The 25,716-nt window shown below is 56.2% G+C and overlaps 1 protein-coding gene across 1 annotated transcript in view; it reads left to right on the forward strand.

Annotated features, from left to right (window-relative positions):
* NTNG1 (netrin G1) overlaps window positions 1–21,364 on the forward strand; it is a 238,329-nt gene extending 216,965 nt beyond the window's left edge. Inside the window, exon 6 of the mRNA XM_079761405.1 lies at window positions 20,532–21,364. Coding sequence (XP_079617531.1) covers window positions 20,532–20,797 — 266 coding nt within the window. The 3' untranslated portion in view covers window positions 20,798–21,364. The remainder of the gene's footprint in view (window positions 1–20,531) is intronic.
* Window positions 21,365–25,716: the final 4,352 nt, after the last annotated feature.

The raw sequence follows: 25,716 nt of genomic DNA on the forward strand, positions 1-25,716 counted from the left end.
CCCCTCAGCAGGTACCTAGTTCCCAGTACAAAGGCCGACATCCCTCGCCGGCAAATGCTTTTGAAAACGCAGCAGCGATCATGACTAAACCCCAGGGGTCCCTGCAGTCCAGGCTCGGCCCAATTCTTTCCCTCCGATGGACTTAAGCTTTTCCTGCGGACTGTGTCTTTCTTTACAAACGGCCGTGACTTTCCTAAGCAGGAAAAATGAATACCATCGAGGGAACAGACTGGTGTCTTACAGATATAGACGCCCATACTGCCAACGCTTCATAAATCAAACTGCATCCACACCTATTTGAGTAATAAACGTGCCAGGCACCATAGCATGCTCGAGGCTTCACACATATTATTACACTGATTCTTCCCAGTGACCCTGCAAATAAACGCTACTATACCCATTTTAGTTATTTATTTTCAAACTAGAAGCCCGATGCACGAAGATTCGGCTAGAATGGGCTTTCCTTTCCCTGGCTGCCAGCACCGCCTTTCCACTCTGGCTCAGCCCCTTTCCGCTCCAGTCCCGCCTTCCCACACTGCCCAGAGGCCCTGAGAGAACCGGGGGGGGGGGGGGGGGCAGAATGCCTGCATCCTGCCTGCCCCCATCCTGCCTGATCCCCCTGTGTATGCAAATTAACTTCCATCTTTGTTGTGTTAATTTGCATATCACTCCTGATTGGCTGGTGGCTTAGCAGAGGTTACGGTCAACTTACATGTTTGTCTATTATTAGATAAGATGTATCTTTACTGATTTCAGAGAGGAAGGGAGAGGGAGGGAGGGAGAGAGAGAAACATCAATGATGAGAGAGAATCATTGATTGCTGCCTCTTGCACCACCCCACACTGGGGATCGAGCCCGCAGCCCAGGCATGTGCCCTGACCAGGAATCAAACCATGACCTCCCGGTTCATAGGTTGATGCTCAACCACTGAGCCACACCAGCCGGGCTATCCCCATTTGAGAGAGGAGGAACCTGGGGCTCAGAGAGTGTAATGGGTTCGAAGCCAACAGCCAGCCGGCGACAGAGCTGTTATGAAACCAAGATACAGATCTGCCTCTTGGTCCCACATGACACACAAACTCATGGCCATAGGTCCCAACTAGCCCCGCTTTGGCTCAAGCCTCTGAGCCCGGCGGGTAGGAGCAGCCTGCGGGGTCTAGTCCTGGAGCCGAGCCCAGCGACAGGGCCCGCTTGCTCCCGGCGAGAGGGACGCGAGCTCAGCGCTCATTCCTCGGGGTGTTCGTGGACACACACACGCCTCACGCCGGAGAAAGGGCCTTCCGGGTGGAGACGAGCACTGACCACAGAGACCAGTGACCTCTCCCTGTCACCTCCCCCTCTGACCAAACAGCACTGACGACAGAGACCAGTGACCTCTCCCTGTCCCCTCCCCCTCTGACCAAACAGCACTGACGACAGAGACCAGTGACCTCTCCCTGTCCCCTCCCCCTCTGACCAAACAGCACTGACGACAGAGACCAGTGACCCTCCCCCTGTCCCCTCCCCCTCTGACCACAGCACTGACCACAGAGACCAGTGACCTCTCCCTGTCCCCTCCCCTCTGACCACAGCACTGACCACAGAGACCAGTGACCTCTCCCTGTCCCCTCCCCCTCTGACCACAGCACTGACCACAGAGGCCAGTGACCCTCCCCCTGTCCCCTCCCCCTCTGACCACAGCACTGACCACAGAGACCAGTGACCTCTCCCTGTCCCCTCCCCCTCTGACCACAGCACTGACCACAGAGACCAGTGACCCTCCCCCTGTCCCCTCCCCTCTGACCACAGCACTGACCACAGAGACCAGTGACCTCTCCCTGTCCCCTCCCCCTCTGACCACAGCACTGACCACAGAGACCAGTGACCCCTCCCTGTCCCCTCCCCCTCTGACAACAGCACTGACCACAGAGACCAGTGACCTCTCCCTGTCCCCTCCCCCTCTGACCACAGCACTGACGACAGAGACCAGTGACCTCTCCCTGTCCCCTCCCCCTCTGACCACAGCACTGACGACAGAGGCCAGTGACCCGCTCCCTGTCCCCTCCCCCTCTGACCACAGCACTGACCACAGAGACCAGTGACCTCTCCCTGTCCCCTCCCACTCTGACCACAGCACTGACCACAGAGACCAGTGACCTCTCCCTGTCCCCTCCCACTCTGACCACAGCACTGACCACAGAGACCAGTGACCCTCCCCCTGTCCCCTCCCCTCTGACCACAGCACTGACCACAGAGACCAGTGACCCCTCCCTGTCCCCTCCCCCTCTGACAACAGCACTGACCACAGAGACCAGTGACCTCTCCCTGTCCCCTCCCCCTCTGACCACAGCACTGACGACAGAGACCAGTGACCTCTCCCTGTCCCCTCCCCCTCTGACCACAGCACTGACGACAGAGGCCAGTGACCCGCTCCCTGTCCCCTCGCCCTCTGACATCAGGAGCCGACCTTCCTCTCTGCCCTCCACGCGCAGCGAATGTACTCCCGTCAACCATACGCCCAGCCAGGCTCCCCTGGACCCAGCTCCCAGGTCACGGTCCCGGTGCACCCCGAGGAGCGGCCTGCTTCTCGAGCAATCACCGTGGAGACGTGGCGTCGCGTGTCAGCCCGGGGTGTTAGCGGGGAGAAGGGGGTGTTAGCATTCTAAGGAGACAGAGCATGCAGTGCCAGCCCCAAATCCTGTGTCTCGCACCAACCGAGAGGCCCTGTAGCCCAGGGTTCGAGGGCCCACGTGGTTTTGTATCGGTCCACACATACCTCAGTCTGGTACACGTTGCAATACAATGGCTCACGTAACATGATGCATGACTTCAAACCCCCTTCCTCACCGCCCCCCCCCCGGTCAGGTGACCTTTGTGCTATTAGTTCTCAGGGACGCCGCCCTGACACCATTCTCCCTGAGGCCGCACTGAAGCTCGAGGCCTGGCAGCCAGGCCACTGGTCGGCAAACTCATTGGTCAACAGAGCCAAATACCAACAGGACAACGACTGAAATTTCTTTTGAGAGCCAAGTTTTTTAAACTTCAACTTCTTCTAACGCCACTTCTTCAAAACAGACTCGCCCAGGCCTTGGTATTTTGTGGAAGAGCCACACTCAAGGGGCCAAAGAGCCGCATGTGGCTCGCGAGCCGCAATTTGCCGACCACGGAGCCAGGGAATTACGCACCTGGAGCACCGTGAACTGAGGGCACAGGTGAAGGAACAGCGCTCCCGCAAAAGCCCTGCACCCAGCCCCGCCCGCACGCCAAGGAGCGGCTCTCTGTGGGTTCCAGCGTCCATCTAACGGCCGGCACGCCTAAGTTGTACTAGCTGAAGGGAATACGTCCTAAGCGGCAAACAGATCTTCTCTTTGGTGGCTTATCTAACAATAACTTATTTTTTTATTAAGATTTTTGCAACATCCTTTTATAAATATGACCGTTTGAGTCAGACATACATTATTTATATCGTTAGACTCATGAGTCCGTAGTACTGTTTCCCTCCTAAAGTGTCAGAAAAGGATGACTCCAATACTTTGCCGGAATATCTAAGACAGAACATTCACTTCTTGGCGTTTTGTGTTATGAGTAGTGTAAGGAAGCTATTTTTATTTCTATATCCCAGACTCCTTAGTCAGAGATATTAGAAATTAACCCATCCTTGGGATGGTCTTTTTTACCCATAATGCTCTAGGAAAAGACTCGGTTTCCCATTAAAAGTGAACCCGTGTGCTCTGACAGTCCAAGTGCGGACATCCCGTCCCGACATGCTCTCCTCTGAAAGCTCGGGCGTGTTCCCCGCCACCCGTCTACTGCCAACTGGTAAAGGACACAGCACACCAGAAAGGTACTTCCATCCCTTCACTGCCCTTCCGTCAGTCAGAGGGACAGGGCGACACGGGTCCCACTGCTGTCCCCGTCCGGGGGCAGTCCCCTAAAAGCAGGCCCTGCCCCTCCAGGGAAGCAGACTGCATCCTTTCAAGTGTCACGCCGGCCGCCTCTGAGGCCGCCAGGCCGTGGAAGGAGCCCCCAGCCACCCTGCGCGGCCCAGCGGTCTACGTTCAAAGGGTGAACAGCGCTTTTCGCCGTAAATAAACAGAGAGACAAAATTATTTTCCATGAAGCTTCCATGTCAGGGACAGAAAAGTAGGTCGCTACACGGGCTGTTACGCAGGTCACCGCCTTCACACACACCCCGCCCCCCACCACCACCACCACCACCATCTGGCTCTAAAAGATAGGTATCGTTTGCGACGTGGGCAGAAATGAGCACTGTGCTCCCAGCTTCCGTCAGAAAGGCCTGTGAACTCAGTTAATTCACATATTATCAGTCTCCACGACACACTTACGGGAAAGACAGCCCGATGGCCTTCGTGAAGTTGAGTCACCCGAGAAGCAAAAGGAAGTGTGTTGTGTAGTTACCAGTGTCCACCCGGCCCCTTGCGTAACATTTTTGCATACCAACGACCGGTGGGCCCATAGTTTCCCCACGCGTGGAACCCTGACTGTGGGCCATAACTTCATTTTCAACCTGCACATGCTAGCCCCCGGTGAAGAATGTAATTCAGCGTCTGCCTAGGTTTGCTCTGCTCCCTAAATCTCAGCGGGCACCATCCAAAGAGTTTAGGGAGTTGGGCGGGTTGCTGTTTTAAAGTCACTTTCCATGCATAGGATGTGTTTGATTTACTTTTATTCATCCCTTTCCCTCTGCAAAAAAAAAAAAAAAAGTCGGTATTGGATTTTTATATAGCATTGGTTCACACTATTTATTATCACCTGGAATGTATCAAAGAGGGAAAAAAATGAGAGCGGTTCATTGCTTTTTTTCCTTTGGCAACTTTGCAAAGACGTACGAACATGCTCAAGAGGAGAGAGAGAGGAATTGAATCCATTCGCCTGCGTCTTAAACCTCCGATAACTCTATCCCCGCGTCCTTGGTGAAACCGGGTGCTGTGATGTGGGGTTTTGTTTTCCTCGCACCGAGGCCTCTGGCTCCGGGTGATGCCATTCATTCCGCCTCAAAATAGAACGCGCGCTTTCCATCCTCCGCATGCGCTGCGGCTAGGGCGGCTTGGAAAGCCCCTCCCCGAGGTACAGAGATGTCAGCCTGCAAAAGGGAACGGCGGGGCAAGGGGGGGGAGGGGGGAGAGGGCTGGGCAGAGCACGGCAGGCGTAGAACAGAAGTCACGGGGAGAAAAACCCTGCATTTCCAACCTGAGGTCATTCCTATTCAGGGGGTCCTTCGGGATTCTTCGCAGTAAAGAGCGATGGTTCCCTCCAGGCGGGGAGAGGCCTGAGCACCCCACCTCCCCTTTCCCCCTTTCTCCTGACCCCGAACCCATTGGGCAGCGAGGCCGGCGGGAGGAAGCCACTGGCGAGTTGGTTAGAGCAGTGGTCAGCAAGCGGCGGCTCGGGAGCCACATGCGGCTCTTTGGCCCCTTGAGTGTGGCTCTTCCACAAAATACCACGTGCGGGCGCACAGGTCCAGTGCGATTGAAACTTCGTGGCCCATGCGCAGAAGTCGGTTTTCGGCCTGGGCGAGTCTATTTTGAAGAAGTGGCGTTAGAACACTCAAGGGGCCACAGAGCCGCATGTGGCTCGCGAGCCGCCGTTTGCCGACCACTGGGTTAGAGCATCATCCGAATGGAGAGGTTTAACCCAGAACCCAGCCCAGAGGAGCTGCGCCCGGCCCCGGGAGTGGGGGGGGGGGGGGGGGGGAATGACGGGAAACCTTTTCACATGCCGCCCAGGGGTGCTCCCTGAGGAAGGCCTGGCTGCTGGGCTCACCAGGGGGCGCTCACTCACAGACCAGCCTCCCCTCCCAGCTGGTCGGATGCCCGGAAGGAAGGCAGAGCAGCAGACAAGTTCAAGTCCAGTCTGGGCCGTCCCTCCTAACGTTACTCTTTGCTCTTGTCTGTCCTCGGGAACACTGAGATGAGGACACAACTCATTTGTTGGGAGAGGAAGACCTCAAAGCACAGCTGTAAGCCGAGACCCAGGTCAGAATCGGGCGTGGCCGCTCCCTGCTCCTCCTGACTCTGGCCGGGCGGACCCTGCACTGGGGCAGCCGAGGGCTCCCCCTGAGCGTGCCCTCGGGCCTCAGCAGCCCCTCGGGGCGACGGGCTCCCCTGCCCCTTCACACCCACCTAAAGCGCCGAGCCGATGCCAGATTTCACCATCGGAATAACTGTGGCAATTAAGTCTCACAAAGAAATCGGGCGGTTTCTATTCGGGATAGGAAGTTATTTCCTCTGAGCCCTAGCCGGTGTGGCTCAGTGGACGGAGCGTCTGCCTGCAGACCAAAGGGTCTCGGGTTCGATTCCGGTCAAGGGCACATACCTCGGTTGCAGACTCCTCCCCGGCCCTGGCTCTGGTCGGGGCACATGCAGGAGGCAACCAACCGATGTGTTTCTCTCACATCGATGCTTCTCTCTGTCTTTCCCCCTCTCCTCCACTCTCCTTAAAAGTCAATGGGAAAACATCCTCGGGTGAGGATTCACAAAAGAGAAGGAAAGAAAGGTTTCCCTCTGTGGCCTCGGTTTCATGCCAGCTCGGTAGGAATATGTCCATTCCTAGCTTCTGCCCGGCCGGGATGGGTGGGGGGAGAGATCCGTGGGAACAATGGCTGTCAGTATCCCACGGGCTCTTCTGGGGACGGCAGCCCATCCTTCCGCTCCCCCTTTTCGGCCCACTGGACCTCAGGGGGCAGCCAAGCGGTGGAGCTGCTGCCGGCAACTGTCCCTCCGCCCGGGGACCGGCTGGCCTCCCAGGGAGGTTTGCTGCTGGTGGCCAAGTTCATGGTATGCCCCCGGGCAAAGCTGCACAGACCAACCCGCTGACACGTCTCCCTCCCGGGACAGTCAGCTCTGGAGGTCTGGCCGCCCAATGCCCCGGGCGCGAACTGTGCCCTCTAGTTACCACCCCAGCTTTTTTATATATTTTTTTAAATTTATTTCAGAGATGAAGGAGGAGAGGGAAAGAGAGAGAGAGAGAGGAAGAGACAGAGAGAAACATCAATGATGAGAAAGGATCATTGATCAGCTGCCTCCTGCATGCCTCCCCCCTGCTCCCCCCACCCTGGGCCGGGATCAAGCCCGCAACCCGGGCATGTGCCCTGATTGGGAATTGAGCCTTGACCTCCTGGTTCATAGGTCAACTCTCAACCACTGAGCCACCATCCCCAACCCGGGCACCATCGCGTCTTAAAGCCCCAAAGGTCAAAAGAGTTTGGGACAGAAGGACAATGAAAACCCATCCCAGCCAGGGGAGTGGCCACAAAACCCAGTACCCCTGCCCGACTGTCAGGCCCAAAAGGAAGGGTGTTTCATTTACTCAAGAAGCAGGCGCTGCTCGGGAAGTCTGGGCCAGGCGCCGTTCTGGTACTGAGAACCGAGCGCGTGGTGCCAAGAAGACGACCCACCGAGACCTGCTCTCGGGCTCACGCACTGGTCAGAGGGCGATGGGAGACAAAGGAACGTGCCCGTCGTGGGCGGAGCCACCCCACCCCTCGGGGGAAGTTCTGGCGGATGAGTATTCCAGGGTAGACACCTCCAGCCAAGCCCAGGGCGGGCGGGAGCCGGGCCAGTTCAGAGCAAGCATGGGCGAGCGTGTGAGCGAGAGGGAGGCGTCTGAGATGAGGCAGAGGAAGGCAGTACGTCGGGACTGGACCACCGGTCTCATGGGAACCTTGTCAAGAATTAAAATGTATTGTGTTTGGCAAGATATTTTCAAACTGTTTGCTCCCTGGCCGGTGTAAGGACCCTGATTATGTCCTTAGGAGTCACTTCCATGTGTTTATTAAATTATAGTTCTTAACCATTCTTAACCCTAAACATTAGTAACCTTTAGTACCCCTGAAGATGACCAAATGCAATGTATTCATTTTCAGATACATTTCCATTTTTTATGGATTTGGGGAGACTTGGGGTTAGGTTGAAATTATATACTTTCTTCCTAGACAAAAAAAAAAAAAAAAAAGGCCTCTAATCACTAAATTGGAAATAGGAAGGCAATTAGTTACAACAGGGTCAACAGGGTGAAGGCTTCGCGATTGGAGTTTGAAGTAAGAGCCTAACCTTCAGCATAACATCCTTTGACTTGTGTGTCTCTTCCTCTCACTCAGCATCATCAGGGCATCTTCCCCCCCTCCCACCCACCCCACCCCCTACTCTGTGAACCCTTTCTCTCTTTGCAATCTGTGTGTGAGCGGCCCGGCCCTGTCTTGTTCATGCCAGGCGGCCACAGGCTAGCTGTCAGACTCATGCATGTAAACGCCGTGGGTAGGTGTGACGAGCAGAAAGACTGATAACCAACAGCATCGGCAGCACAGAGGAGTCTGCCTGACCGAACAGGTGAGAGCTGCCTGGCCACACCCCAGGCCTTTGGACACCAGCACCATGAAAAGCAAGGAGATGCCACGCTTCGCCCTCGTGTTGTGAGTGGCTCAGGAATCTATCGACGGGAAGGGACATGCGAGTGGCAGTGATCAGCGCTGACTTGATTGGGAAGGTACGCCGATGACCTGTCTGTCACCGGGACCCTCTGCCCTTCCCTAACCTCGCCGATATATTCTGGATCCCTTACCCCTCTGGCCCTGGTAGCCAAGGGCAGTTTGAAGATGAGCCGTCATTTTCACCCAGAGCTCAGCCTCCCCACAGGCCTCCTGGCATCGTGTGGCACATGCCTGTGACTCCATATTGCTGTCGTCCTCCCCGTGAATGTATCGACACCGGTGCGTTTGGCCTTCGCATTGGCATTGCCAAGGAAACGGTCTTGTTTCGTTCTGATGTTGTAAAATCGCCTCCCAAGACTTGGCTTGACATTGTCAGGAGGTGGTTATGGGGACAGCAAGACCAGAGCAGACAAGAGTGAATTACAGCGATTCCGGAGGGGGGTACGGGGGGAGGAGGGAAGGGAACCATTAAGAAAAGTGACTGTTGTGAGATTTTAGAAGTTACTTTTCATACTTAAGTATCCCTGCCCTTGAAAAACCCTCAGAGGGCTTAGTCCATGTTTAGGACACTCCGGCCAAGTCCACAGAGGAAAGATGAAGTCTCTAAGGAGACACTGGGTTAGAACTCGACAAACAGGAACCTCAAAGTATATTTTAGCTTTACAAAGTGCTCAAAAACATCCTGTCTCAAAAAAAACAAACAAAAAAACACACAACAAATCAAACCCACGCATGTGAATTGATGATCCAGTTACCTCCTTCTTCCTCAGGCACGTTCACTTCCTGCTCTCCAACCTACACGCTTTCTACCCATCTGTATCCATGTCTGTCTATCCATCCATCAACTATCTACTCACAAGAGATATATATCCACCCCCCCACCCCACCCCCACCCCCAGAAAGCGACGGAGAAAAGACAACTCGTATGTACTTGCTTCACGCTGACTAGGCATCTATTCAGTGCCGGGAACGGGAAGACTCAGGACAGAACCACAATGAGCGGTCACGGGATGGCGCAGACGTGTACACACGGGCCCGTGTGTGCGTCGCCCACAAACTCAAGTGGCAGGTGATATGTTTTCTTTAAGTGAAATCTGACTGTGGGCCCCTCGGCTGGGCAGGCGGCGGGAGACCCGATCACGGTCGTCGCTGTGGCTTGATGTTCGCAGGTGAAAACAGCCCTCTCTTGGCACCAGTGAGCAGCGGCCTGGGCTCGGCTGCAGGTCCCCGCAGCTCGGAGGCTGTGCGGGCTCCAGGGCCGCCTGAGGCTCTGCGGGCTTTGCGAGGCAGGGCATCCCGTGTCCGGGGCCCTGGGGTGGTTAGGGGGTCGTGTAGGAGCTCATGTTTTTCCTGAGACCACGTTGGTAGACATCTAGGATAATTGGTCCTTTGACTGGAAATATGTGAGTTAATAACAGAAATACTGAAATATGGCAAAAGGTGGCCACAGGATTCAGTTCTCATCTCAGTGAAAGACACTTGTCTTTTCTCGAGGAACAGGCCCTTTTGTGGACATGTTAGGAGCATCCGAGGACTGGACATTTGTTCTAGGTCAGTGGTCGGCAAACCGCGGCTCGCGAGCCACATGCAGCTCTTTGGCACCTTGAGTGTGGCTCTTCCACAAAAGACCACGTACCCTAATTAAGTTAATAACAATGTACCTACCTATATAGTTTAAGTTTAAAAAATGTGGCTCTCAAAAGAAATTTCAGTCGTTGTACTGTTGATATTTGGCTCTGTTGACTAACGAGTTTGCCAACCACTGTCCTAGGTGATTTGGACAGAGTGAAATTTAGAAAGACAGAAGTTAGAATAACTAAGTCCCTTGACCTCCTACCAGCCGGGGGTCAGCCTGGTCACATGTGGGTGTAACTGGTCGCAGAACCTTTTCTGCGGCTTCCGCTACGGAGGGCAGGTGCCAGGTGTGTGCTGGGATTCACGGGGCTCCCCCTGCATGAACCTGGGTGCCGCTTTCCTCCTGACACAGCATCATGGACTTTGAGAGGAGGCTTCCCACCTGCCGTGCGCTGCCGGTGTGTGTGACTCTGCCCCCCAGCGGGCATCTCTCACCGTGGGCCCGAGAGACGAGGCTCCCCCTTCTTATGAAGCCGGAGAGGTGTTCCTGGCACCTGCGGAGAAGCCTGTGCGTGCTGGGCGGCGGCTCTATGGGCACCTGGCCCGGCCATCTCTGAAGGTGTCGACCTACACAGGATGTCGATGCACCCTCAATGGCTGCTTTGGGAAAGGGGCCCAGCCCGCGGCCCCGAGGATTCTCGGGGAATTAATTCTTTCTCCACATCAACAGAGGCTTTGAACGGGTTGCAAACGCTGGGAGCTCCGGGGGTGCGTGGGGGCGCCTCCCGCCCCTGCGCTGGAGTCCCCTGGCATGTCTGAGCTGGGTCACTGCACACCCCTCAGACACAGGTCCTCCCGATGCACGTGGCTTTTTAGTGGCGTGTTGAGCAGTGAGCCCTTTGATTGGACATGAGCAGGCGTCACTCCCATCAGCGGTGCCTGTGGCAGATGAGTAAACAGAGAGACCAAGAAGCATCGAACAGACTGTCACACTTCAGCGGGAAGGCAGGGGAGGGCTGGAGGGGTGGGTTAGAGATCACCCGAAGGACTTGTGTGCATGCACATAAGCATCCCCAATGGACACAGACACTGGGGGGAAGGGGGGAGGGCATGTGCTGGGGGGGGGGAGGCCAGGGGGAGGTCAATGGGAGAAAAAGAAGACATATGTACTACTATTTATAATACTTTAAACAATAAAAAAAATAATAATAACTTTAAAAAAAAAAAAAGACTGGAGAAAAAAAAGAACGCGGCTCTCAAGGTCAGAGCCCGCCGGCTGATTCCCCGGATGCGTCTGACACCCACCGACAGCTTCCATGTCTCCTGTCCGGCCCTTCGGCTCTGTCCCTCCACCTCACTGCGCCGAAAGCAAGCAGGCTGGCAGCTTACCCAGGACCATGCCACCAGCACCCCGTCCTCCGACGGCTGCAGACACAGCAGAGGTGGAGACCGAGAGCCGGAAAGCAAGGAGGCCGCCCCTCGATGCCGGCGGGGGGTCGGTCTAGATACCGTGTGCATCTCGCTGCCCCACCCCCACAGTCGCAGGGGCCAAAGGTGGGCCCGGGGGCAGGGGAAGCAGGTGGATGCCGGCAGCTCGGCCCCGCCCTGCTCTTCTGGAAACACAGCATGCACTCCGATTGGTTCAGGAGGATGCACGGTGAAGGAGAGCGGACCAATCACCTTTGAGAAAACGGCTCTCCGGTCCAAGCCGACCTTGCAGGGCTCTGTGGGGGGGGACACAGCAGTGGGAGACCAACACGGAGGAGCTGTGTGCTTGGCCCACACTGTCCCCATTCCATGCCCGCTGGGCATGTCTTCGAGGGAGGACACTGGCTTCTTTTTCACCTCAAGCACCTTGAACTGGAGGGGGGGCGGGCAAGAAACTCAGTACTGGGACAGAGAGGGGAATAAGCCTTCAGCTTTCGAGCACGAGGGGGCCTTGGGGAAGGTATCAACCCCGAGCAAAGCATAGGTAGGTTCCGGACTTTTTAAAGCACCTCCCGTCATTCATCTTGGGGCTCCCAACACCTGGGGGAGGGGGGTAGGATGAGTGTTCTTATCCTTGCTTTAGGAGCGAGGACAGAGAGGCACAACGGGGTTAAACGATTTTCCCAAGTTCACCCAGCCCATTAGCCGCAGAGACCAGACTTGAATCACACGTTCCTCGACTAACTCTCTTCGCAGGCTTTTAGTACAAAAACACTCTCCCTGTCCCGTCAGGAGACGGACAGGCAAAAAGAGCCACCCGCGTCACCACCAGGACTCATGATGTGGGGCCAGAAGTCCCACAGCCATCGCGGATTGTACCATAAAGAGGAAGAATTCGCCACTCCTGGCCTTTTCAGATGCTAGGCTTTCCACGAAAAATATTCATGCCCACCGTCAAGTCCAAGAGAACTCTGCAAACACCTACTTCAAACTCGTCCCCGGCTGTCTAGCTGTCACTAGAACGTGAGCACCAAAGAAGACGCCGTATTGTTTGTATTGTTCATCTGCTACCACGACGCGGCCATCGTCCAGAAGGGTCGCTGGTTGGGTGGAAGATGGATGAACGGATCAGTGTCGCTAAGTGGTTTCCTGATGCGTCTGAGGCCTCACAGCAAAGTGATGGCTACTCAGAACTTGAACTCAGGTCTCGTGTCTCCTAATCTACCTTTTTCTTTTTTGTATATGTGTATTTTTTATTGATTTCAGAGACGAAGGGAGAGGGAGGGAGAGATAGAAACGTCAATGATGAGAGAGAATCACTGATTGGCTGCCTTCTGCACGCACTGAGCCCGCAACCCGCGCACGCGCCCTGACCAGGCCTGGAACCGTGACCTCCTGGTTCACAGGTCGATGCTCAACCACTGAGCCACGCTGGCCGGCTCTACCTTTTTTCCACTGCACCACATCACCGCCAGTCGTGGCCGGACATTAGTGAGAAAAGATGGGGGCATGCACATCATGTCCCTAAAGTCCCCCACCCCCACCCCCCAAGGCCATTAGACACGATTCTGTGAAGTTTCTTCCGTCCCCAGGAGCTCGCCTGTGGGTTGCGTTTTCTGTCTCCCATCCCTCAACTTGGTGAAACAGCCGCCACGGCCCAGTAAGTGGGTCACCGTCCCCGCTCTTTATCCCGCGGCCGCGCTCCCTCAAACGCCGCAATCAGGCCCGAACGCGGGCCCGGGCCTTTGTTATCAGCCTGCGTGGCGGGGGTCACTCATTCTCCGACGCGTCTCTGAAAAGGACGGGAACAATTTGGAACATCGCTCCCGCGGCAACCCCGGGCCCGTTTCAGGTGCTGGAGGCAGAGGTCACTTTATTAATACGGCCATCAAGGCAGGCTGCCATGGTAACGCATCGCATCAGTTCCTTGAAGCGCGGGAGACAAAGCCGAAAAGAGAAACTTTCATGTCTATAAATACAGACGCGGCATTGCTCAAGCAGACAGCTCCCTGGCAAGGCGGGCCGAAATGTATAGCTTAGAACAAGACCCACACGGGGGGGAAAAAGAAAGAAAACCGGCTTGGGGGGATGTAATGGAGCATCGTGGCCATAATGGGGATCAGGGACCCTGCAGGCCACAGAGGGAAAGAAGAAGACAAGCAGCAACAACCAAGTCCCGGCTGCGGCCCTCCGAGCGCGTCCGACCCTCCCTCGCCTGCTTTCCTCTTCCTCCCAGAAGGGACTGGTGGAGGGAAAACGCATCAGAGTCTCCTAATCAATGACTGGCAATAGATTGAGGTTAGGGGAGAGGAGATGGGTACAGCAGTCAAGAAACCCACCAAAATCGCGTTAAAGAACCGAGTCATTGGGCTACGGCCCCGGGACGCTCCTGGTCCAAGCTACAGGGAAAGTAAGAAGATGTGGCCCTGGCCGGTTTGCCTCAGTGGCTAGAGCATCGGCCTGCGAACCGGAAGGTCCCGGGCTCGATTCCGGTCAAGGGCACATGCCCAGATTGCAAGCTCGATCCCCAGTGTGGGGCGTGCAGGAGGCAGCCGAGCCATGATCCTCTCTCCTCATTGATGTTTCTCTCTCTCTCTCCCTCTCCCTTCCTCTCGGAAATCCATGAAAATCTATTTTCTTAAAAACAGATGTGAAAGAGGGAGGGAGAGATGTTCCTTGCTCCTGTCCTCTCACTGTGAAAATTCTGAGCGTCTCCTTAGCCTCACATGGGAGGTGACGGGGGAGGCTGTTTACCTGCTGCTGGGGTCAGAGCTCTTACAGCACGTGGCTAACTCGAGCCCTTCCGTCAGGACCACGCCCTTCACCCGTGTTTGGGTCCCACGGGAATGCCACCGCCGCATCCCCCAGAGGCCCCGGGTTATCCTGGACACCCCATCTGAGAGCACCCCGCACATCCGGGGTGCCGGTCCTGTGGTGTGATCTTGGACGCACCACAAATGAACTCCGTTTATCACGGGTGAAACGGCCCTTTAGAAAGTAGTCAGGCTAGGGCGGAAGCAGTATTAGCTCTGCGTGCCGAGGGGTCCTATTTTATCATCACACGAAGGATGCGCTGTGCCCAGCACACGGCGTCTCTGGGACGAGTCTGAGTGCTGCAGGGGGATTTGACAGCGAGCCCTCTGTGTTTACCGAGATGGCACCCTCCAGGCTGTGAGGGGAGAAGCAGGACACGCTTCATGCCCACACTTCACAGACCGCGTGCAGAGTGCTCCGTGGAAGGCGGATGCGCACAGACGGGCACCCCGGGGGGAGGGCTGGCTGCTCGGTGCACGTGGGACAGAAACCCCTCCAGCAGATGTCCCATCCGCATCTGCACACGGTAACACGGCGGTGATGCCAGGATAGCGAGTGTGTGCCCCGGTGCCGGTCCCACCGCCGGCGGTCGATGCCCGAACCCCTGTGCTGAGAGGGATGGTGAGGTTCGGTGTGGGGGGTGCCCGGGTTCCGTCGCCGTGTCTTCTGCACACAGAGGAGGGGAAAACAGGAGCGCACACAGCGCACTCGCCATGCCCACCCCGACCTTCGCTGAGGGGGCCTATCTGGTGTCTGAGCCGATCTGCGTTTGCGGCGCTGCCAGGACGTGGTGGGACTCCAGAAGGCGTGACACTGAGGGCCGCTCACAACGACCTCGCCTCGTCACGGCGCGGGGGACAGGAAGCAGCCGGTCAGTGCGGCTGAGAGTCGACTGCGGATCTGCAGACGGAGCCCCATCGTCCCGAGGAGCACGGAGTGCAGAGCTGGGCGGCCGCCTTCCTCCTTCCCGGAGCCCCGGGTTCTAGCTCTGCTTCCACCCTGAACTCCAGCTTCCTGCTGCAGAGTTCCCGGTTACCCTCACCGTCCGGCTGGCCCCTTCCTGTCCACGCCGAGCAGAACCAATCCCACGTACCCTGTAACTCATGGTGAGCGGTACTCCAGGGTCTGTCTTGGATCTCAATCTTCGTGGATTTACACCCTCAGGAAGATAACCCGGCTCTTTCCTTTCAACACCTAGCACTTCCGGTCACCTCGAATTCCCACGGCTCCACCCCGAAAACTCAGTCTCTGAGCTCGAGTGGCCAAGGCGCCTCCATCCCCTCCCCACCCCGCTCTCCCCAAGGACAGCGGCCACCTTCGTGGCTGTGCTGACCCCCCGCGCTCCGCCTCCCTCATCTCATCTCTGACATCAACCGAGGGGTGATCCTTCCTGGCGGGGGTCCTGGGCATGGCGAGGTCTTTAGTAGCCTCGCTGACCTCTGCCCACAAGCGTGCCCTTCCCGGAGCCAGGACAGCCAGACAGACGCCTCCAGACACTGCCCGACGTCCCCTGCTGAAAGCACCACTTTAGATGGACAGCCAAGGACCTCCGTTCGACGTGAATGCCTCCGATTTCTCCAGCCCTCCTCCCAATGATCCCCAAACTCCTTCTGTTTTGTTCAGCCGAGACCGTGCCGTGCTCATTGGCATATTCCCTTCACCGGACTCCAAGTGCCCTCCCCCCGGCCCCTCCCGGTCCGTCCGCCCACCTATTCCCACACACAGCCAAGCGCAGCAGGAGGCCCTCGGCGGTCGGTTTCGTTCCCTCGCCGCATTTTTTTTAAAAACATATTTTTCTTGATTTCTGAGAGGAGGGAGAGAGAGACATCAATGATGAGAGAGAATCCTTGATTGGCCGCCTCCCACAGGCCCCACCCCGGGGATGGAGCCTGCAACCCGGGCATGCACAGAATCGAACCTTCCCGACCAGGAATCGAACCTTGACCTCCTGATTTATAGGTCGGCACGCCACCACTGAGCCGCCCCGGCTGCGCCCCTCCCTGCCTTTTGTTAACACCTGTTCCTCTCGGCATCCTTCACAGCCGTGTCTCTCTTCCTGTGGCTCAAGCACCGCTGTTCTTCCGGGTTCTGCCTGCACCCTCACGTCGACGTCACCTCTATCCCACCAGGAGGAGGTCTTCTATTCCCGCAGCTCCGCCCCTTGCCCCGATGACCGCCCTCAGCCTGCTCCAAAGCGGCACCTCCTGGGCCGTTAACCAGCTGATCCCCCGAATACCAAGACCCTGGCCGAAGAGCCGACACCTTCAAGGTCCAGAGATCTCCCCCAAACAAGGTTCACGTTCTTCCCTCACCAGACTCTGCCTCCCGTCTCCGTTTCCTCATCAGTTAAACGGTGATGCACCCAGATACCAAAGCGGGGACCTCAGAACCTCTCCCCCGCGTTTCAGTGACCGGCCTCCAGACCGGTCCCTCCTCTGCGCCGGCTGCTCTAACTCGGCCCAGGCCAGGCGATGGAGGCATCTGGGCTCCTGGCCCCCAGCCTGCCCTTGCCCTGGTCTAGCCTCACCTTCTCCCCCCTTAAAACACTGCCCTGCTCACAGGTCCCCGCCCGCACTGCCCGTCACCCGAACTCTGTGGGCTCCACGCAGAACCTGGCCCTGGGCCAGGGCTTACCTTTCTCATCTCCATCGTCTTTGCAGCCACACCTGCCCACCCATCACTCACTCACTCCTCGCATGTGGCTCCCCCAGGCCCCGCTGGAACCACAGTAGGTATTTAGCAGGGAGAAGGCAGCAGAGGTCAAACAGGTGTTTTAGGATTTAAACATGAAAAGAGGAGACAGTGACGTCCCTCCGAGATGGTGACTGCACGCAGGAGGCAGCACCCACGCTTGGGTGAGGGTCACAGGACAGAGGTCGGGCTCTGAGAAGCTGGAAGTCTGGAGGAGGACCCACAGCCTGGGGCTTGCAGGCCTGAGGGGCGATGCCCGCCCGGCTGCTGCTGGTGCCTCCCACCCGCCGGGCAGGGGCCGGGAGCTCACACCTCCAGAGCTGGGAGGCTGCGGGTGGGGCAGGCACCTCTCGGGGGACATGAAGAGGCTCCGAACATGCTGAGCCCTGAAATCCAATGCTGGTCGGGAGGAGGGGGGCGCTGCTGGGGTGATCCTGTTGGGAAGAGCCATGGGAATCTCCCTCCCCGTCTCCCTGCCCCCTCCAGCGCCCCGCGTGGTGGAAGCCAGGAGACAGCCGCAGGGTTCCAGCCTCCACTCCGCAGGGACGGGTGGGTTTAGAATCCGGAGACAGCTGCTCCGTCTCTGGGCCCTTACTTCTCAGTTCCCATCCACAACGCTCCTCCCACCCGCGGCTGCCTGGTTCGCGCCTCTATTCCAACACCATCTCCTTCCCTTCCTCCTCTCTGTCTCCCCCAATCACCCTTCACCCCTGCACCTGAGGCCCCCTGCAGCTTGCAAGTTCGTCCTTTAGAGTCTGTTATTTTTATATATTTTTTTTGTATCATAATTATTTCTGTTTATGCTCATTTGTTTGTTTTCTGCCCAACGGTGAGCCCCTTTAGGGCAGGTGGGGCAACAACTTGTAAGCCTAGCGAGACGCTGGCTGCGCGGGACGGAGTGGAGAGGGGTCGTTTCACGAAATTAGTATGAGAGATCCCTTCGCGTATATATTTCATCTTCCCAAGCAGACGCGAGCGCCTCGAGAGCAGAGCTTTGGATGTCCTGGCGTTCTCGGTGGCGCTGAGGGCCAGGTTTCCTGTGCGGGCGCAGAGCGTAGGGGAGCGGTGACCCGCCTGGTTTATTCACTAAGCGCCGTGACTTTCACTCAGAGCGACCCAGGGACGGAGCATACGTGTCTGACTAGCAGGTGAGGTGTGTAGGGAGGTGAGGATGTACTTCTAGCACACGATCCCAGCAGAGTGTGCGGTGCGGATGGTCAGGTTGTGTCTTTGTTGAAAGAACGGCCCAATCAAGAGACCCGATGTGGTACGTCTTGCAGTGAATTCTAAAGTAATGGAACATATCCTAGGTCTCTTTATTCCCCCCGGTGTCTCTCTTACAGAAAACATACCCCCGCCCCCTCCATGAGGTTACAGCTGTTCCTCGTATGTTTATTAAATTCCTCACAATGATCAACATCCATCAGTAGATTAGGTAAACATAGGGAAGGCACTGAATTTTAACTTAACCACCAACTTCCTGTAAAAAAAGATACCTCTCTTCAACAGCTGACCTACCTTCGGGCCCAAGAAGAAGCAAAATCGCTTTTCCTTTTTTTTTTTTAAAGGGGGCGCGATATTTAATTAACTATTGATTTCTTCTCAATTATGCAAGGCAAGCAATTATCGGCATGGATGGGACAGATCATTCCCCCCGCTCCCGGGCCCCAGGGAGAGGACGTGTCCCATTCCGCCGTCTGCGGCCTGGGACAAAGCTGCTAAGCATCTTTACCTGGAAATGGAAACAGCTACTTGGATCTGTCTATTCCATGTCTCCCCCGGCGAAACAGATATTTCCTGAAGTGGAAGCAAAACGAAATCCCGAAAACCCATGCGTGCTCCCCAAACTAACCACCACCAAAAAAAAAAAAAAAAAAGCGAAGGCGTTGGCCCTGATCTCCTCTCTCGCCACTGGTAGGCTGGGCCTTGCAACTCATAAAATGCTATGATTTGGGTGTGACCCTCACGAGTCCACGCCACCCAACGGGAGGTCGCCTGGACACTCCTCGGCCATTTCTTGTAGAGCTGGATCGCCCCCTTGTCTATCAGGACTTGGAGCTGAAGGGGTCAGTGGGCGGTAGACGTCGCCTGTATCGCTTACAGACAGCAGGTGCGAGGACATTGGAGAATTACACCCATCCCTCATGCAAGCGTCGCCAGGAGGTGGCGGCCTAGGAGCTGTGGGTGGTGGTAACACGGGGCCCTGTGTAGGCCACTTCATGATTAACCCTGAGAGCACCCAGCAGCCGTTGCTCTCGGCTCCCCTGCACACGGAGCATTCCCATGTCCGTCAGAAGCTTCTTCGCAAGGGGACATGACCAACCATTGACCAGGAGTAAGGACAAGGCAGCATTCTCTGTTGACTAGTACTCGGGGGGGAGGGGAGGTACTTTTTTTACATACTTTTCAGTTGATATTGAAAGTGTGTGTGTGTGTGTGTGTGTGTGTGTGTGTGTGATTCATGTGGTACCCCTGGGGCAATTTAACCATGGCATTTTTTTTAAAAAAAGGAAAATGTTACATTTTTTTTTAAAAAAAAACCTCCTTTTTCTGCTCTGCCCCCACGCCATCCCAGAGTTCCTACACGTTAAGTGCTTCGGCAGCATATGTTGCTGGGCAGTGTTCTGGCGCCTGTCCTCGGTGTTGCTGTCTTTATTTCCCCGGGTTCTAGTTAACATCCTGCTACACCAGTGAAACCTTGATTATCTAAAAGAATAAGAAACACGTGGCCTTCACGAGAATACCCAGAATGCCGAAGAAATCAGAAACGATCAGAGAGGGGAAGTGGCATGGCAGGGGCCTCCCATGAGTTTCCGTCTCGGGCATTGGCTGGTCTTGACTGGCTCACACGGATGTGACCCATCCATGAACATGGTGGAATCTTTGCTAATCAGGGTTTCACCGCTGCATTTCGTATGATCCCCGGAAACCAAGGCAACTTGGCCTCTACTTCCTCGCTCACAAGAGGATCAGTGCCGCCATCGGCTGCTCTTCCTCACCCTCCTCCATGAAACAGCTTCCTCTCCCCCCACGTGGCTGCCCCCGCCTGCGCATGCCGCCTGCCCCTGCGCCCCCGGCCCCCCCTGCCCCTGCCCTTGGCTTCTGTCCTCATGCATGTGGCACCCCCTTGGAGGTTCCTGGTCCTTTAGCAACCCTGCTTTGCATCCTAATTAGCATCCCCTGCCTTCAAAGCTCCGCATTCTTGCATGAGTTACTTGTCCTTCAAAAGCCTGGGAGGCCACCTTTAGGTCCCCTGGAGAGGCCAGGGGTGTGATGCTACCTCGCTCTGGACAGCCTAACATGGACAGGGAGACTGTCCCAGGTTGCAGCAGAAATCGATAGGAAAAGAACCGATGGGATGGGGGGAGGGGGAGGGGGAGGGGAGGCAGCAAACTACTTGTGTTTGGAAATTGGAGTCACGTGCTTCGTTGGCGGCGGGGGCGGGGATGGGGGTGGGAGGGGGCGGGGAGCGCGGGATCAGCCCATCCATTGCGATCTTGGAAGCTGCAAACATGCTGTACCGGATGCACTGACACTGATTCTGCTTCTCCCACCCACCCCCGCGCCCCCTCCCCCCCTCCCCCTCGCCCTGCAGCCAACGTGTGCGACAACGAGCTGCTGCACTGCCAGAACGGCGGCACCTGCCACAACCACGCGCGCTGCCTGTGCCCCGCCGCCTACACCGGCGTCCTGTGCGAGAAGCGGCGCTGCGAGGAGGCGGGCGGCTGCGGGGCGCGCTCGGGCCAGGGGGCGCCCCCGCGCGGCCACGCGGCGCTGCTGCTGCTGCTGCCTCTGCTGCCGCTGCTGCCACTGCTGCTGCCACCCGCGACCCCGACCCCGCCCGCGCTGCTCGCCATCTAGGCGGCGCCGCAGCACCAGCCTGAGCCCCGGGGAAGCCCACGCCGCCGCCCACGCATCCGCTCCCGACCCAGAAACACTCCGACCCCCGCGCCCACGCAGCGACCGCCCCGGGAGGCCCGACCGAACGAAGCCATAGTCCCCAGCCGCGGACAGCGCATCCGAGTCAGCTCTGCTCCTTCCTGGCTCGGGAGCCGGCAGCTGCGGTGGCATCGCTGACCACCCCGGTGCCAGCTGCGGAGCCCAGTGCCCTGGGAAAGGCTGGGGCGGCCGGCCCCTCCGCACAGGACAGACCGAACGAACGAACGAACCGACCTGCGAAGGTTGGTGCGCTCCCGCCGTGCGCCCAGGGCGCATGGCCCCACCACGCAGGAGCGCCCTTGGCTGGCGGGGCACCGTGACCGCGGGTGTCAGGGCATCTGGCGAGCTGCCCGCGCGGCCCGCCTGGGCCCCCGAGCCCCCTCCCACCCGCCCGCCGTGCTTTAGTGGACGTTGCCCTGTCGCCCTCGTTGGTTGGAAGGTTCCTGTCCGATGTCAGTCCATGCCCACGCGTCACGGCCCCTCCGGCGCCCTGGCGCGCTGCTGTCCGAGGGTGGCCGTCGGGGAAGGAGAAAGTGTATCTATCCTTTTGTATTCAAATGAAGTTATTTTTCTTGAAATACTGTAATATGTAGATTTTTTGTATTCTTGCCGATTTGTGTTCCCAGACAATCTGTTCGCGTGTCCCCGGTCCCCGAGGCCGAGTCGGGCGCTTCGCTTTGTCCTCTCCCCGTTCTGTTGTGAGGTTTCTCTGTAAAGGGCGGCGACCCCGCCGGCATCCAAGAAATCCGTTTACATATATAGCGAGTGTAATAAGATTCCACCAAAGGACATTCCGTTTTCCTGTTTTGCTTTCACCCGGGGAGAGGTAACGAGTCATACGTCCCTGCCTACGTGATCCCAGGAATTCGTGTGGCGCTTTCGGGAAGAGGCCAGGGTCAGCCGCCCAGCAGCGTCCACGCGGGCTTTGCGGACGTCCGTGTGGCCCGACCACGGGCAGCCGGCGGGGTCGGTGCCCAGGAAGGTGGAGGACGCCCGCTAGCTTGGACACCTTCCGCAAAACCCGAGGCTGTTTCCGCTCGGGGAAAACGACAACAGGAAAAGAAATAAATAAAAACTCTAAGGATTGCCAAGCTTATGCCAAAGCCTGCTGGCAGAGGCCGGAGAGACGTTTCTTTTTCAGCCATGCTATGTTCACAGACGGGCGTGACCGTGCGGCCCCAGGGAGGGATGCGGATGGATGTGTCTCTCCAAACACAGTGTTTACAGGGGGTGCCGTGGCGGGCAGCCTGGGGACCCGGGCAGTGGCAGGGAGTGGAGTGTTCGCAATCGGACTCTGAATATATTCAAACTCTCTAGGAGAACTATCGACCACCCAGCAGCGAGTAGACGTGACTGCTGGTCCTGAGAATAAAGTTCGTTTTAAGTACCGCCCCAGGTGTGATCAATTCTCGTTTCTCTGCCTTTGATTGGGCCAATTACCGGGCGAGACAGCGAGGGGAGGCGGGTGGGGCAGACGTGGCCAAGGGGTCCCAGCGGCCAGACCAGCGTGCATGCCACTCCCAGCACAGGTGACAGATGTGGCCGCAGCCGCCTCCGCCACCCTCAGCAACATCAGCCCCCGCCAGAGACTTCACCACAGGGAAGTTCTCCATGACTTGGTCGCAGGATGAGCTAAGACAGTGTTGGGTTGGAAGCCTGGTCTCTGTCTGAATCCCTGACCCCGAATCCCCCACTCCCTGCGACATTGGGGGAGGGAGGTCGCCTGCTGATAAGTAACACCAGATGAGGCAGTGGTCGGCAAACTCATTAGTCAAATGAGCCAAATATCAACAGTACCACGATTGAAATTTCTTTGAGAGCCACATTTTTTAAACTTAAACTTCTAACGCCACTTCTTCAAAACAGACTCGCCCAGGCCGTGGTATTTTGTGGAAGAGCCACACTCAAGGGGCCAAAGAGCCGCATGTGGCTCGCGAGCCGCGGTTTGCTGACCGCTGAGATGAGGGACCAGTGTGTCTTATTGGTTTTGTTCCCAGAAAAAGCCAATTCGAAGAAGGCAATCAAAGGTAAACAGGTAACGCCCGCCCTGCCTGCCGCCCCACGCCTAAGTCGATTGAATGTTTGTTATTCAAACCCACAGTCTCTCCGGATGCATGAATCAGGGAAGACGGACATGAATTAGAGCCAGCGTGGCCAGTCAGAAACCGGCCATTTACATGAGAAGCATCAGCAGCGAATTCTACATCAGGAACCCTCACGAGGCGGCGGGTTTCCCGGGTTAAAATTGGAGTGTGAGGCGCCTTCGAGTTGATTAGCACGAACCACAGGCAGACGCTGCTGTCTCCGGCCGCGGCGCACTTTGTCATTACCCGCGCCTGGCTTTGTCACGAGGCTCAGGGGCCAGCCTGCGCGTTTCGATACCCGGGAGGCCGCGAGCTAATTCTAAAACGTAATGAAGGCCTGATGGGCATCACTCCATCTGCATTTTATCTCCGGGAGGCTCTACGGATCTAACTGGGTGCGGAGTAGCTTGCGCCCCGGGTATGGAGAGACGGCTTTCTGAATTTCCTGCAGCGATGTGATCTGCTTTTAATAAAAATTCCCTTTGGGCTACAGAGCCCACGTGACATGAAACGCTCTTTGTCCTCTGGATCCTCGGATTCCTCTAAACTTTGGAGTCTAAAGGGGGTGCTCCCTTGAAGAAGCCCCATCTCAGTGGGTTTCATTTGTCTGCGGCTTTCTGGCATTCCCGGGTTGTAGACTCAATTCCCCGGTAGGGGGCGTGCAGGAGACAGGAGGTCAATGATTCTCTCTCATCACTGATGTTTCTCTCTCTCCCTCCCTCTCCGAAATCAATAAAAACATATAAAAATAAACTTCAAAAAGTTACAGGTTGGGAGAAGGCAGGTGGGCCTCACTGGGCGGACTATGGGGACTTCTGAGTGGCCCGGGGCAGTGTGAGGAAACCCTGAAATGGATCTTTCGTCTCATCGTCATTGCTCCCCGCCATCAAGTCAACAACCCAGTATTCCTGGGGCGTCAATCCCCACGTTCTGAAGTGGGAAGCTCTGTGTTAGATGGGAAAGGGGCGGGTGTGTTCACCCGCTGTCAGCTGCTAAATAAAACCCCTATGGGGCAGTTCCTCTACTCCCAGAATGGCACAGACTATGTGGAGCTTTGAGTTCTGCGTTCCTTGTACTTACAGGTGGGACTCTGTGTGTATGACCTGGCGCCACTTAAAGCTGCGGTTCCCGAAACTGAACTAGAGTTCCTTCCCCTCCATTTTTATCCCCAGCTTGATCGACAAGGACGGCAAGAGTGGTAGCAATGAAGCTGATAACGAGCACCATACGAATCACCAGGTAAAACTCTAGGGTGTTGTTTTTTTTTTTTAGCAAATCCAATGGGACAACCTTAGTCATACATGGGAATGAAAACACAGATAAGGAACACCCCCCGAGTTCTGACCCAAATATCTGGTTGTGAACAATTCTTTGTCTCCCGAAATCAGGACTCAATTCTGCTCCATTTTCTTCCTAAGAAGTACCCAGTGTTCATCTGGCACCAATATTGTGACGGTTCTGAATGTTTCCATATAAGAGAACGTTTCACTTGTAGCTGTATTTTAACTTTTTTTTTTACACTACAAGTAGTTCTTCCCTTTAGTAACCTAAAATAGATGCCAACAAATTCCACATAAACTGCCCATAATCATAACCTGATGTCCGGAAGAATTAAGAAGGCCAACTATCATATTTTGAATTTTCGCCAACAATATTAGGGAGAGAAAGAACCCTTACAACACCTGGTGGGGTGTGACCCACATGTTACCTTCTCCATTTTGCTTCTAAAAATCAAGTAACTAAGAAACAAGACATATATCTTTTATAAATCATGATTGCAGCCCTGGCCAGTGATGCTAAGTGGTTAGTGCACTGGCCCAGCACCAGAGTCTTGGGTTCGAGTGCCTGTCAAGGAAATGTACCTGGGTTGCAGGTTTGAGCCCCGGCCTGGTCAGGGCACATGCAAGAGGCAACCAACCGACATTTCTCTCCCTCTCCCTCCCTCCCTTCCACTCTCTCTCTGAAATCAATGGAAAAATATCCTCGGGTAAGGATTAATAACAACAAAAAAGCATTATCGCATTTAACTAGAAGTGAGAAACATCTACGGAAACCTTCCATCATCATTGAATATCGCAGCTATTCAGAACAATCCTGCCCGATACATTTTTAACGTAGGTCCTAAAACAAGAAGACCTCAATGACTGTAGGACGTGTTGATAAGATTTATATACTTGAGCATTTATTTAACAAATGCCGAAATCCTCCCCAGTATCCCCGCACCCAAGAGCTCCTGTAACTGATGGGTGCATTCCAATGTAGTGGGAACATCGAAGGTGATGTGATGTGTTTATTAATCAGAACCGAGAGCTGGTAAAATGGGCCGTTACGCACGAGGCCTCATCATGTGATCACTAGGTGCAGGTCAGCTGGCCAAAGCACGCCAGAGGACGAAGTGAAGACGACTCCCATTTTCTCAGCCCCCCTTTCTCAGAAGCGGCCCTGGTAAACAGTATTTAGTGCGTGAGCTACGCATTCGATGGGAAAAGAAACTGGGAGAGAGACAATAATGACCACCCCTCCCACCCCTGTCTGAATAGACCCAGACGCCACCGTGACAAGCATGCGTCCCGTCTCCTTCCAGAGAGGCCGCACACGGCGTGTACCCTCCAGCCGCCCTGCCTGCAGAGCAGCGCCCGACCGCTTTGCTCTTCCGAGGGCCGGTCATTCTAATCGAATAACCGAAGGGAAATGGCAGGAAACCGCACACCTGGAGTCCCGCCAGGAGGAGGCGGTCCTCTCTGCCCAGGAGGCCAG

This window comes from Cnephaeus nilssonii (assembly GCF_951640355.1).
Source record: "Cnephaeus nilssonii genome assembly, chromosome: 21".
Taxonomy (NCBI): domain Eukaryota; kingdom Metazoa; phylum Chordata; class Mammalia; order Chiroptera; family Vespertilionidae; genus Cnephaeus; species Cnephaeus nilssonii.